This window comes from Somniosus microcephalus, chromosome 3 (genome assembly GCF_052327205.1).
Source record: "Somniosus microcephalus isolate GS21.2 chromosome 3, FLI_Smic_1.0, whole genome shotgun sequence".
Lineage (NCBI taxonomy): Eukaryota > Metazoa > Chordata > Chondrichthyes > Squaliformes > Somniosidae > Somniosus > Somniosus microcephalus.
The window spans coordinates 116,192,500-116,207,117 of record NC_140989.1 but is presented as its reverse complement, the minus strand read 5'-3'; the positions used below and the strand labels follow the sequence as shown (position 1 = coordinate 116,207,117).

General features: G+C 51.3%; 1 protein-coding gene across 3 annotated transcripts in view; it reads right to left on the bottom strand.

Moving 5' to 3' along the window:
• Positions 1–14,618, bottom strand: part of snx9b (sorting nexin 9b) — a 194,742-nt gene that overhangs the window by 141,857 nt on the left and 38,267 nt on the right. For all 3 annotated transcript variants that reach the window (XM_085981515.1, XM_085981517.1, XM_085981516.1), the window contains exon 3: positions 11,574–11,648. In XM_085981515.1, the coding sequence (XP_085837641.1) occupies positions 11,574–11,648 (75 nt within the window). The remainder of the gene's footprint in view (positions 1–11,573; positions 11,649–14,618) is intronic.

Here is a 14,618-nt window from a genome sequence, read left to right as displayed (position 1 = left end):
TAAGAACTTTTTCACCCAGAGGGTGGTTGGAATCTGGAACTCACTGCCTGAAAGGGTGGTAGAGGCAGGAACCCTCACAACATTCAAGAAGCATTTGGATGAGCACTTGAAATGCCATAGCATACAAGGCTACGGACCAAATGCTGGAAAATGGGATTAGATTAGACAGGGTCTGATGGCCGGCGCGGACGCGATGGGCCGAAGGGCCTCTTTCTGTGCTGTATAACTCTATGACTATGACCATCCAGGACAAAAGCAGCCCACTTGATTGGCACCCTATCCATCAGCTTAAACATTCACTCCCTCCACCACCGGCGTACCATGGCTGTAGTGTGTACCATCTATAAGATGCACTGCTGCAACTCGCCAAGGCTTCTTTGGCAACACCTCCCAAACCCGCGACCTCTTCCGCCTAGAAGGACAAGGGCAGCAGGCGCATGAGAACACCACCACCACCACCAAGTTCCCCTCCAAGTCACACACCATCCTGACTTAGAAGTATACCACTGATCCTTCATCGTTGCTGGGTCAAAATCCTGGAACTCCCTACCTAACAGCATTGTGGGAGTACCTTCACCACAGGGACTGCAGCAGTTCAAGAAGGCGGCTCACTACCACCTTCAAGGGCAATTAGGGATGGGCAATAAATGCTGGCCTTGCCAGCGATGCCCACATCCCATAAAACAAATTTTTTTAAAACGCAAGTCACCACATGGGATTATGATAAAATGGCAATAATGGACACCTGACTCAAAGAAGGGGAGGATTGGGAACTTAACATTCCTGGCTATAAAGTATTCAGGAAAGTTAGCAAAGGGGGAAAAAAAGGAGGGGTTGACCGTACTGATCAAAGAAAGTATTATAGTACTGAAAAGGGATGATGTAGTTGAGGGGCGAAGGACAGAATCCATTTGGTTAGAATTAAGGAACAATAGAGGACTACACTGCTGAGTGTATACTATATAATGAAGGAGATAGGAGTAAATTTGCAGGCAAATTACAGAAAGATGCAAGAACTACAGATTAGTGACAATGGGGGACTTCAATTATCCTAATATAGACTGGGATAGTAACAGTGTAAAGGGCAAAGAGGAGGGCATTCCTGAACTGTGTACAAGAGAACTTTCTTAATCAATGTGTTTCCAGCCCAAAGAGGAAGGAAGGAAGGATGATTCTAGCTCTGGGGAATGAAGTGGGGCAAGTGGAGCATGTTTCATTGCGAGAGCATTTTGGGAACAGATCATAAATATCATCAGGTTTAGAATAGTTATGGAAAAGAACTAGGTACAATCAAGCATAAAAATACTTAACTGGAGGAGAGCCAACTTCATGGAGTTGAAAAAGGATCTGGCGCAGGTGGATTGGAATCAAAAATTGGTAAGAAAAACAGTAATTGAACAATGAGAGACCTTCAAAAGAGGAGATGGTTCGGGTACGGAGTAGACACATTTCTATGAGGAGGAAAGGAAGGGCATCCAAAGCTAGAGCTCCCTGGATGACTAAAGATATAAAGGGCGATTTTCTCCGGATACTTTAGGCGCTAAAGAGCCTCCGAGGTGGCCAAGATGGGGTCTTAAGCTAAAATGTCGGTTTAGCCTGCGTGTAGTGCAAGACGCCATCTTGTTAGAGGAGTTGAAGCTTGCGCTAGGAACGGCCGCCCAGAGGCTCATTGCCGCTTAAAATGCCTACTAGTGCTCATTAAGGAGGCTGCATGCCATTTTGGTGGTTAGCTCTTGTCCCAATGCTCTCTCCTAACAGCGACCAGCTGTTTGGGAGTAAACAGGTCACTGATGTGGATTTCAAGCGCAACTTAAAATGGATACTCACTATTTTATTTTCACTTCCTGCTGGAGCTGTGAAGAAGATCTCAAACACATTGGGAGACTTTCTGGGACACTTTTGTCAAGATTTCACTAACACTCGAGCAACATTTATTCCGCAAATTTTCTCAGGACTTCACCTAAAAAAAAGACCAAGTGCTGTGCTACTCTACCTTATAAGAATCACCAGGAGGGAGAGTTTGGTCATGGGTATCTTGCTAGGGCAAGGTGGCGTTCCCCCCCGGGTACAGGAAATCCCTTCTCCTCCTCTGGAAACCAGGACCACCTGTGCCGCGTCCGAGAACCTGTGCACCCTCACCCTCGGTCCCTGTGCCATCCTGCAAGTGCGTCAGCCAGCGCACTTCGGACCTTCAGATGAAGTGTGTGTAAGGAGCCCACATATACTGCTCCACGAAAATTGTGTTTGATCAGTACCCGAGTGCTAAACCTGCAGGGCCTAGAAATTGGATATGGCCCGAAAACGGGTGGTGTCACAGGCCAGCACTATTTGGCTGCGCCCAAAGTGGTGCAGGCAGCATGCAAAATACCCATTTTTGGATGCGGCCTGATTGGATGCATACATGATTGGAGTGCTGATCTCAGCGCTAAACGGACTGCTGTAAGGCTTAGCACTGAACAGGTAGGCCAAAATTGGGTGCAGTCTACTGTTGGCCTAGTCTCTCTCCACTACTTGAAGGGGAGGTGCTTTGATGCAGCAGCACGTCATTGTGATTGAAGTTTCAAGACATGGCTCAGAAGCAACACAGAGAAGGAGCCAGAAGGTTCTCGGACGTGGCTCTCGAAGCATTGGTAGTGGCAGTGGAGAGAAGGCGGGGTGTCCTGTTCACGCAGGGTGGCAGGAAGCTATCAAAGCCCACTTGCAGAAGGATCTGGCAAGAGATAGCTGCCTACGTCACGGCCAACCGCGTCATGCCGCGGACCTGCATACAATGCCGAAAGAAGTTTAATGACCTCACACAGCAGGTCAAGGTGAGTGAAGGCTTCAGCAAATGCCATATCCCACCATCTGCACCACAACCTTACATACTGCTCAATGCACCAAACCCCCATCACTCACCTACCTCTATACCTATAATCTCTAGCTATCACCACTTATACCTCACAATCATAGCTTCACTTCACCCTCACAACCTTGCTACTGCTGCAACACTCACACGAACATCTCACGCCTTGCACACACCGACAGCTATTCAACTATGGCAGGCACATCACCCAAATATACTGGACCACACTCACTGACACACTTTCCTTTCTCTTGCAGGCCAAGATAACTCACAACAGCCAGGAGCAGCGGCAGACGGGAGACGGCCAAGCCACTTTAGACACCTTGAAGCCACTTTAGACACCTCGAGTCAACTGGAGGAGACGGTGCTCGACATAATTGGAGGGGAAGTCATCGAGGCCGTGGCACCTTAGGAACTTGAAGCAAGTTTAGAAAGCTGCAAGAGTTGCAGTAAGTCCAGTGGGGGAAGAGCAGGGGGCTTGAATTAATTGAATAGCTCTACCAAAGAGCCGGCAAAGGAACAATGGGCCGAATGTCCTCCTCCTATGATTCTATCTCTAACCTTTTCTATTGACCAAGGTTGTTTAATTACCGAAGTAGAGCTCTTGTCCTTTAGAGGTATGTGCAGGGCATGTATTTCTTTCAACACTTTCCATTGTTGGTCTGTAGTTTTACCAGTTAGCAGTTTACTGTGGTCAATTTCTGTCTCATCCGTTCAAAGTGAGCCTTACCTAAATTTAACACTTTGGTTTGTAACTCACCCTTCTCCCTCTCAAACCCAATATAGAATTAAATCATACTATGTTCAGTTGTGTTATTGTAATTCGTGACATCGTCTTCGAGACCAGGTGGAAGTGGTAAAGTCATAAATCTGGTCTCAGTCATAAATTGGATTTACAGTAGCACAAGAGTAAACTAGATACAGTATGGTGGTCATTACACAATGGTCACTATATACCACAGTAGATAAACATCAACCAATCATTTAAAAAGTATCACGACTTTAAAAAAAAAACTTATTCTGCTCATCAAAAAGTTATAGCCTTGAACAGTCACATACTGGGACCGAGAAATTAGTGAATTATCCCTGATCATCAACTTCAGTTTTAGCACAGCTACAAAACTCAGAATTTCAAGATGGCTGATGTGGGAAGTGAGAAAATCCACACTGGTGCAGCAGGAGATATACTTTTGATGCTGTGGGTCAGGATTGAGCAGGAACAGCTTTACTCTACAGGAAGCCATGATGTACTTGATTGATTGTTTCATTCAGCATTCCTCAATGCAAAAAGCAGAAAAGCCTTCCACATCTCTCATTCCTAGCTCAGAAATGATTTTATATGTTAGCAACAAGGTATTTTGGGTGCATGTTTTATTAATTGTCACTTAAAAAAACATGGGTTATAAGTAACAGCCAGCACTGATTTATTAAAGGCAAATAGCCTCTGACACGAGAACTTTGAAGAAATAACAGAGAGGGTTGATGAAGGTAGTGCAGTTGATGTTGTTTATATGGGCATTGAGAAGGTATTCCATAAAGTGTCACTTAATGGGACGCCTTAAAATTGATGCCCATAAGATTAAAAAGGGCAGTAGCAGCATGGATACGAAAGTGGCTACGAGACAGAATAATAATGAATGGTTGTTTATCAGACTGGAAGGAAGTATAGAGTGGTGTCCCCCAGGGGACAGTATTAGGACCACTGCTCTTTTTGATATATATTAATGGCCTGGACTTGGGTATAGGAGACAAAATTTCAAAGTTTGCAGATGACACAAAACTTGGTAATGTATTCAACAGTGAAGCAGATAGTAGTATACTTCCAGAGAACATACACAGACTGGAGAAATGACGAAAGGCTCATCGACCTGAAACGTTAGCTCTGTTTCTCTCTCCACAGATGCTGCCTGACCTGCTGAGTATTTCCAGCATTTTCTGTTTTATTTCAGATTTCCAGCATCCACAGTATTTTGCTTTTGTGGAGAAATGGGCAGACACTTGGCAGATGAAATTTAATACAGAGAAGTGTGAAGTGATGTATTTTGGAAGGAAGAATGAAGAGAGGCAATATAAACTAAATGATACAATTTTAATAGGGGTGCAGGAGCAGAGAGGCCTGGGGGTTCACATGCACAAAAAACTTGAAACTGGCAGGACAAGTTGATAGGGCTGTTAAAAAAGCATACGGGACCTTGAACTTTATAAAAAGAGGCAGGCATAGAGTACAAGAGCAAGGAAGTTATGCTAAATCTATATAAATTACAGGTTAAGCCTCCGCTGGAGTATTGTGTCCAATTCTGGGCACCACACTTTAGGAAGGAGGTCAAGGCCTTGGAGAGAGTGCAGAGGAGATTTACTAGAATGGTACCAGGGATGAAGGACTTCAGTTATGCAGAGACTGGCAAAGCTGGGATTGTTCTCCTTAGAGTAGAGAAGGTTCAGGGAAGAGTTAATAGATGTGTTCAAAATTCTGAAGGGTTTTGATAGAGTATTTAGGGAGAAACTGTTTTCCACTGGTGGGAGGGCAGGTAACCAGAGGACACAGATTTAAGATAATTGGCAAAAGTATCAGGGCGGGGGGTGGGGGGGGGGGAAATAAAGTTTACACAGCGAGTATGATGCTCTGGATTGCACTACCTGAAAGGGTGGTGAGAATAATAATAAGATTCAGTAATAACTTTCAAAAGGGAATTGTAGCTGGAGTGCCCGGCGGTGCCGAGGCTTTTGAGGGCATGTTGTTGTTGGGGAGAGAGAGAGAGAGAGAGAGCGACTGGGGGGGGGGAAGAGAAAGAGCGACTGGGGGGGGGGGGGGGGGGAGGGGAAGAGAGGAAGGGGGGGAGGGGAAGAGAGGAAGGGGGGGAGGGAAGAGAGGAAGGGGGAGGAGGGGAAGAGAGGAAGGGGGGAGGGGAAGAGAGGAAGGGGGGGAGGGGAAGAGAGGAAGGGGGGAGGGGAAGAGAGGAAGGGGGGGAGGGGAAGAGAGGAAAGGGGGGAGGGGAAGAGAGGAAGGGGGGAGGGGAAGAGAGGAAGGGGGGGGAAGAGAGGAAGGGGGGGAGGGGAAGAGAGGAAGGGGGGGGAGGGGAAGAGAGGAAGGGGGGGGAGGGGAAGAGAGGAAGGGGGGAGGGAAGAGAGGGAAGGGGGGGAGGGGAAGAGAGGAAAGGGGGGGAGGGGAAGAGAGGAAGGGGGGAGGGGAAGAGAGGAAGGGGGGGAGGGGAAGAGAGGAAGGGGGGAGGGGAAGAGAGGAAGGGGGGGAGGGGAAGAGAGGAAGGGGGGGGAGGGAAGAGAGGAAGGGGGGGAGGGGAAGAGAGGAAGGGGGGAGGGGAAGAGAGGAAGGGGGGGAGGGGAAGAGAGAAGGGGGGGGAGGGGAAGAGAGGAAGGGGGGGAGGGGAAGAGAGGAAGGGGGGGAGGGGAAGAGAGGAAGGGGGGGAGGGGAAGAGAGGAAGGGGGGAGGGGAAGAGAGGAAGGGGGGGGAGGGGAAGAGAGGAAGGGGGGGAGGGGAAGAGAGGAAGGGGGGGGGAGGGGGAAGAGAGGAAGGGGGGGGAGGGGAAGAGAGGAAGGGGGGGAGGGGAAGAGAGGAAGGGGGGGAGGGGAAGAGAGGAAGGGGGGGGAGGGGAAGAGAGGAAGGGGGGAGGGGAGGGGAAGAGAGGAAGGGGGGGAGGGGAAGAGAGGAAGGGGGGGGAGGGAGGGGAAGAGAGGAAGGGGGGGAGGGGAAGAGAGGAAGGGGGGGAGGGGAAGAGAGGAAGGGGGGGGAGGGGAAGAGAGGAAGGGGGGGAGGGGAAGAGAGGAAGGGGTGGGAGGGGAAGAGAGGAAGGGGGGGGAGGGGGGAAGAGAGGAAGGGGGGGAGGGGAAGAGAGGAAGGGGGGGAGGGGAAGAGAGGAAGGGGGGGAGGGGAAGAGAGGAAGGGGGGGAGGGGAAGAGAGGAAGGGGGGGAGGGGAAGAGAGGAAGGGGGGGAGGGGAAGAGAGGAAGGGGGGGAGGGGAAGAGAGGAAGGGGGGGAGGGGAAGAGAGGAAGGGGGGGAGGGGAAGAGAGGAAGGGGGGGAGGGGAAGAGAGGAAGGGGGGGAGGGGAAGAGAGGAAGGGGGGAGGGAAGAGAGGAAGGGGGGGAGGGGAAGAGAGGAAGGGGGGGAGGGGAAGAGAGGAAGGGGGGGAGGGGAAGAGAGGAGGGGGGGAGGGGAAGAGAGGAAGGGGGGGAGGGGAGAAGAGAGGAAGGGGGGAGGGGGAAGAGAGGAAGGGGGGGAGGGGAAGAGAGAGGAAGGGGGGAGGGGAAGAGAGGAAGGGGGGGAGGGAAGAGAGGAAGGGGGGGAGGGGAAGAGAGGAAGGGGGGGGAGGGGAAGAGAGGAAGGGGGGGGAGGGGAAGAGAGGAAGGGGGGGAGGGGAAGAGAGGAAGGGGGGAGGGGAAGAGAGGAAGGGGGGAGGGGAAGTGAGAAGGGGGGAGGGGAAGAGAGGAAGGGGGAGGGGAAGAGTGGAAGGGGGGAGGGGAAGAGAGGAAGGGGGGAGGGGAAGAGAGGAAGGGGGGAGGGGAAGAGAGGAGGGGGGAGGGGAAGAGAGGAAGGGGGGAGGGGAAGAGAGGAAGGGGGGGAGGGGAAGAGAGGAAGGGGGGAGGGGAAGGAGGAAGGGGGGAGGGGAGAGAGAGGAAGGGGGGTGGGGAAGTGTGAAGGGGGGAGGGGGAAGAGAGGAAGGGGGGAGGGGAGAGGAGGAAGGGGGGAGGGGAAGAGAGGAAGGGGGGGAGGGGAAGAGAGGAAGGGGGGGAGGGAAGAGAGAAGGGGGGAGGGGAAGGAGGAAGGGGGGAGGGGAGGAGGAAGGGGGAGGAAGAGGAAGGGGGGGAGGAAGGAGGAAGGGGGAGGTAGGAGGAAGGGGGAGGGGGGGGAGGAAGGAGGAAGGGGGGAGGAAGGAGGAAGGGGGGGAGAAGGAGGAAGGGGGGGAGGAAGGAGGAAGGGGGGGGAGGAGGGAGGAAGGGAAGGAGGGGGAGGGGAGGAAGGAGGAAGGAGGAAGGGGGGAGGGGAGGGGAGGGAGGGAGGGGAGGAAGGGAAGGGGAGGAAGGGGAGGGGGATGGAAGGAAAGGGGGAGGAAGGGGAGGGGGGAGGAAGGGGAGGGGGGAGGAAGGGGTGGGGGGAGGAAGGGGGGGGTTGGAAGGGGGGGGGGGAGGGAAGGGGTGGGGGGAGGAAGGGGAGGGGGAGGAAGGGGAGGGGGGGAGGAAGGGAGGGGGGAGGAAGGGGAGGGGGGAGGAAGGGGGGGTTGGATGGGGAGGGGGGGAGGAAGGGGAGGAAGGGAGGAAGGGGAGGGGGGAGGAAGGGGAGGAAGGGGAGGAAGGGGGGGGAGAGGGGGGAGGAAGGGGAGGGGAGGGGGAGGGGGGGGTGAGGAAGGGGAGGGGAGGGGGAGGGGGGGGGAGGAAGGGGAGGGGGAGGGGGGGAGGAAGGGGGAGGGGGAGGGGGGGGAGGAAGGGGAGGGGGAGGGGGGGAGGAAGGGGAGGGGGAGGGGGGGAGGAAGGGAGGGGGTGGGGGGAGGGAAGGGGAGGGGGAGGGGGATGGGGGGGGAGGAAGGGGAGGGGAGGAAGGGGAGGGGGGGAGGAAGGGGAGGGGGGAGAAGGGGGGGTTGGAAGGGGAGGGGGGAGGAAGGGGAGGGGGGGAGGAAGGGGAGGGGAGGAAGGGGAGGGGGGAGGAAGGGGGAGGGGGGAGGAAGGGAGGAAGGGGAGGGGGGAGGAAGGGGAGGAAGGGGAGGAAGAGGGGGGCAGGAAGGGGAGGGCGAGGGGGAGGGGGGGTGGAGGGGAAGGGTGAGGGGAGGGGGAGGGGGGGGGAAGGGGAGGGGTGAGGGGCGGGGAGGAAGGGGAGGGGGTGGGGGGGAGGAAGGGAGGGGGAGGGGTGGGGGGGTAGGAAGGGGAGGGGAGGAAGGGGAGGGGGAGGGGGGGGAGGAAGGGGAGGGGGAGGGGGGGAGGGAAGGGGAAGGGGGAGGAAGGGAGGGAGGGAGGAGGGGGAGGGAGGGAGGGAGGAGGGGGAGGGGGGGAGGGGAGGGGGGAGGGGAGGGGGGTGAGGGGGGAGGGGAGGAGGGGGAGGGGGGGAGGGGGGGAGGGGGAGGGGAGGGGAGGGGGGGGAGAGGAAGGGGGAGGGTAGGGGAGGGGGGAGGAAGGGGTGGGGGGAGGAAGGGGAGGAAGGGAGGGGGGAGGAAGGGGAGGGGGTGGAGGAAGGGGGAGGAGGGAGGGGGATGGCAGGGAGGGAGGAAGGGGAGTAGTGGGAGGGGAGGGGGGAGGAGTGGGAGGGGAGGGGGGAGATGAGGGGAGGAAGGGAGGAGTGGGAGGGGAGGGGAGTCCCCGAGCCCCGCCCCCAATCCCCGATCTCCCGATGTCCCGCCCCCTGATCTCTCGATGTCCCGCCCCCCCGATCTCCCGATGTCCCGCCCCCCGACCCGCGATCTCCCGATGTCCCGCCCCGCGATCTCCCGATGTGCCGTTCCCCCCATCTCCTGATGTGCCGCCCCCCCGATCTGCCGCCCCCCGATCTCCCGCCCCCCCCGATCTCCCGCTCCCGCGATCTCCCGATGTCCCGCCCCCGCGATCTCCCGATGTCCCCGCCCGAGCCGGCTTCAAGACCAGAGAGACGCCGCCGCGCAACCTACCGCGTGAGGCCCGGCCGGACTCAAGTCACGCTCCGGGCAGAAGATGACGCGGACACTGACTCCCGCCCCGCCCGCCTTTATTAAGATGGCAGCGGGTGGCGACACTCGGCTCAGGCACGCCCCCTCCAGCCTTCACAAAGATCGCGACGGGAGGCGCCTAGCTCGGGTGTGGCTGGTCAACAGATGCCCAGGCTTTGAGGCCTGGAAAAACGGTGAAAGGTAGGAAAATTATAGAGGTTAGGCAAAAGATTTACAAATTAATTAACTTTTTTAAAAAACAATTTGTCTTTTAAAAGCAACTTTTTTTTTGCTGGAAATGTAGATTTGAAAAGAAACACGCAGAAAGCAGGAAAAAAGGAAAAGTTTGGAATCAAGATGGCGGCGACTCACCTCGGTTCAGAACGATAAGGCCTGCCCACACACGCACCGATTGGTGGACCGTCAGGTCACCGAAGCGTAGGATTGGTCAATCGTCCCGTCACTCGACCGTAGGAGGGCCCGGCCGCACGCGCCAGGAACCCGCCGTACGATTGGTCGACCTCGACGTCACTCGATGCTAATGAGCGGATAATGAGCGGAATGTTGAACGTTTTTTGGATACCGCGGGCACAATTTTTGTCCGGCCGAAACGTAAATACGCTTAGGACGGTTCTGGAATCGTCAGCTTTCTTTCGACGTAACGCACGTGTAGGTACGCTCTATAACTTCAGACAGACAGACAGACATTGAAAAGGAAACATTTGCAGGGCTATGGGGAAAGAGGAGGGGAGTGTGACTAAGTGGATAGCAAACAGGATGAGGGATCAGCAGGAGGGAATTTTCAAATAATAAATGAAGAAAGTATAACATAGTTATTTCAAATGAGTTCAGTGTTTTCTATGAGATCAAATTTGCAAAAGGCAATGTTTGAAATTTGTGCAAACACCAACATGCTGGAAAAGCTTGGTGAAATATTATGCAACTTTTAAATTCAGTTACTGACACTGACCAGCACCAAATTGAAATGGATAGTATGGAACTTCAAGTGGAGCAGTAACATTGATTTGATACATCTCAGGTGAAGAACATAATGGACAATAGTTTTTTTTAAATGCTCAGTAGTTAGGAGTATCAAAACCAACTGTAAAAACAAACAAGCCATAAACTACAAACCTTAAGAACTTGTTCCAATAGGAATGCAAAGAATAACCAGGCTATACAGGTAGACTATCCTTTATCCAAAAACCTCGGGACCAGCCGAGTTTCGGATAAAGGAGAATTTCGGATTTCGGAAGGTGGGTCGGCGGGGGGGGTCGGCGGGGGGTCGTGCACACGACTTACGCTGACGCTCAGCGTAAGTCAGTCGGGGTCGGCGCCGGCGGGGTCCGCGGGGGGGATCGGCGGTTGTCGGGGCCGGCGGGGTCCGCGGTTGTCGGGGCTGGCGGTTGTCGGGGCTGGCGGGGTCGGCGGTTGTCGGGGCCGGCGGGGTTCGGCGGTTGTCGGGGCGGTCGGCGGTTGTCGGGGTCGGCGGTTGTCGGGGCCGGCGGGGTCCATGGGGGGGGTCGGCGGGGGGTCGTGCGCACGACTTGCCCTTTATCCGAACTTCCAAAACCGGAACCCTCTAAAAACCGAAGGTTTTTTCGTTCGTACGCACGACTTACGCTGAACGAAAAAACCTTCGGTTTTTAGAGGGTTTCGGAAGTCCGGATAAAGGGTAGTCTACCTGTATTAGATGAACATTCAACACAATTACATTCTTTGAAAAGAATTAAATAAATAGCAAGATAAATTTCATCCTGTGTCTAATGTTATAACTGCTGCTGACAACAGAAGAAAGAGAACTGCCATACAAATCCAGAACATGGCAAGTACAGACTAGAGGAATTCATGTGACTCACATGACCACTACGAGAGGGAAAAAAATCCAAAAGAGGGCTTTGCAATTTCCCCTATTCTTCCCCCATTTGTGGAGGAGGAGGATTGAATGAGGAACAATGATGTATTCTGGGCCCTTCAACTATTCATTCTATCAGAAGATTTTTTTTTTTTAAACTGGAAGAAATACTGGGTTAACTACTTTAGATGTAGAAGTAAGAGCCAACACTTTCACCATGAGCTATGTTACAAAGAGGAAACTACTCACCTCCATGTAGTCTGTTGGAACAAGTCCAGTTACTCCCTGAGCATTTGTTGCTTCACACCATCCACCACCTACATCCTGAAAATATGAAGCAAATGTTGCACTTAAGAATTCAATGACACAGATGGGGTTTATTTTTTATTCATGCCTTATGTGTCTAGGTGTAAGGGTAGGTAGGCATTGAGGGTTAATGCAAGAGAAATGTAAGCTTTTATAAGCCTCTGCAACCAAGAGACAGGTCAATGACAAACTAATGCCATTTCCCTCCATTTGAAAATGTCTAACAGTTCCAAAAACAAGACAAAGCATGGGAGGGAGGATCCAATTTACTGTTTTAATTTTATTCTCATTTTATCTATTGCTTGGCATATGTAGGCCTAAAATTCGAACTGGTGGGACAGTCCAGTCCACAGCAGTGATGCATTTGCTTAATTGGTCTCAAAACTGCCATTAACCATTACTTTATAACACAACATTCCCAGTGAACTCTAAATTGTAAATAAGCTCAATGACTAAGAACATTTCAGATAATTTGGGTAGTAGTGTGGGTTCCCCATATGCCTCAGTTGGTTACAGTGGCTGATCTATATAGGCCAGACAGCAAAATCCCAGGATTGATCCTTAGTATGCTGAACCGGAGGTGGGGCTGTAGGGGCATAACAATTGACCTCAGCACGCCTATATTACAAATCACGCAGCTTCTCATACTTAGCCGCAATGCTGCTAGAAATGCACTTATGATGTTCTATTAGACCTGTAAAGTTCCAATCACAAACTAAACAGCTTCCAAATTTCAACATTCTTGGCAGTGTTTTGCAGGCCTAAATTGTGGTAATTCTGGCACACAATCACTTACGCTCCAGACAAGCCAACTGCTGCAAATGTAAGGTATCACAAATTAAAGTTGGATCGCTGAGTAGTGCCAGTGCATGAATCACAGAGTGATGGTGTACAGGTTCTGTCCACACTGCTGAATTCCCAGTTTCAACAAAGCGACTTTGGGGAAGCACCAAGCAGAAGCCAGGAAGTTCGCCACTAGAAATGAAAAAAATCCTTAAGGCACTCTTGTTCATCGTCTGGCAAATAGTTTAGAATGGGATTAACTTAGAGTCAAATTGCTTCTCTGTCCTGACTTATCAGGTGAGCCAAGGCGATGAGGGAATAGCAAAAAAGGCAGAGGGAGTTTATCCTAATTTTTTTTTAATCCTAATTTTAAGGAAATTAACATTAAATTATACCCTACTGGCTGCTCGCTCAGGCTGAACCAGATTGTGCAAAGCTTTGGCTTCCTGGTTGACCCAGAGCGGGGCTTCAAGCCCCCTAATCAATCCATCACCAACAATGCTTGTGTTCACCTTCACAAGATTGCTCACCTCTGTTCTTACCCCTCTGCATTCAATTTATCTTGTGCCCTTCTCGTCAGCCAACTGACCACCACTTTCCTTAAACTCCAACTTGTCCAAAGCTACTCCACCTGCATCTCATCTCACATTTAGTCCCTTCATCGCTGAATTGCCTGATCTCCCAACAAACTGCAATTTAAAATTCTTGTCCTCATCTGCAGCCTTGTCCCACTGCATTTCTAAAACCACCTCCTGCTTTCTGACCCCTTCAGTTTCATCACTCTACCCTCCTGTGTTCAAACATTGGTGGCAGATTCTTCAGCCTCTTTGTGCTACTCTCCGAAATCCTCTCCACCTGTTTACTGCTCTCTTTCTGCCTTTAGAAGCCACTTTAAACTCCCCTCTTTTCGGTCATCTTTCAACTTGGCATCCATTTCTTCTTTCCTTCTGAAATTCCTTGTGGCACTTTAAAGGTGCTATATAAATACAAATTGTTAATTTGGAAATACTCATTAAGTCACTGTTGAGACAGCAATACTGTAATGACCAATCAGTTTGCAAAATCCCTTGTACATTCAATCAGAAGCATTCATTTCAAACTCCAATTGGCCCCCCTCAGCCTTTTGTTGCAGTTATTTGCTTTCATCTAAAACCCAATTTTCTTTCTATTTAAATGCAAACATTATATTCACTTGCAAAATGACAAACCCTTTACTTCATGGGAATAAATTACATAGAACTACATATTACAGCATAGAAACAGGCCATTTGGCCCAACTGGTCTGTACCGGTGTTTATGCTCCACCTGAGCCTCCTCCCACCCTACTTCATCTCACCCTATCAGCATATCCTTTTATTCCTTTCTCCCTCATGTGCTTATCAAGCTTTCCCTTAAATGCATCTATGCTATTTCACTACAACTACTCCATGTGATAGCAAGGTCCACATGCTAACCACTCTCTGGGTAAAGAGGTTGCTCCTGAATTCTTTATTGGATTTATTAATGACTATCTTTATATTTATGACCCCTAGTTTTGGGCTTTCCCACAAATGGACACATCTTCTCTATGTCTACCCTATCAAACCCCATAATTTTTGAATACCTCTATTAGGTCACCCCTCAGCCTTCTCTTTTCTAGAAACAAGAGTCCCAGCCTGTTCAGTCTGTCCTGTTATAACCTCTCAGTTCTGGTATCACATCTGTAAAAAAAATTTGCACCTTCTCTAGTGCCGGTGTCCTTTTTGTAATATGGAGACCAGACTGTGCACAGTCTTCCAAGTGAGGTCTAACCTACTAGTTTCTATACAGGTTTAACATAACCTCTCTGCTTTTCAATTCTATTCCTTTAGAAGTATTCTAACTGCAGCCTAACCAATGATTTGTATAGATTTAGCATTACCTCTTTGCTCTTGTATTACATACCACCACTTATTAAAAAAAAACCTAGGGTTTCCATATGCTCTTTTATTAAAAACAACTTTATCAATTTGTTCTGCCAGTTGTAACGATTTCTGTATCAGAACGCTCTTTAAAGTTGCACCAATTAAATGTGAAACTTCCATGTATAAGGATTTCCCCATGATAAGAACTACAGTATGTTAGGACTTTGCTTGATTTAATTTCTAAACAATCCCATGCATGGTGAAAGACTGTATAATTCATTACATCCTTTTTATAATATGGCACCAAGCACTGTACACTGTA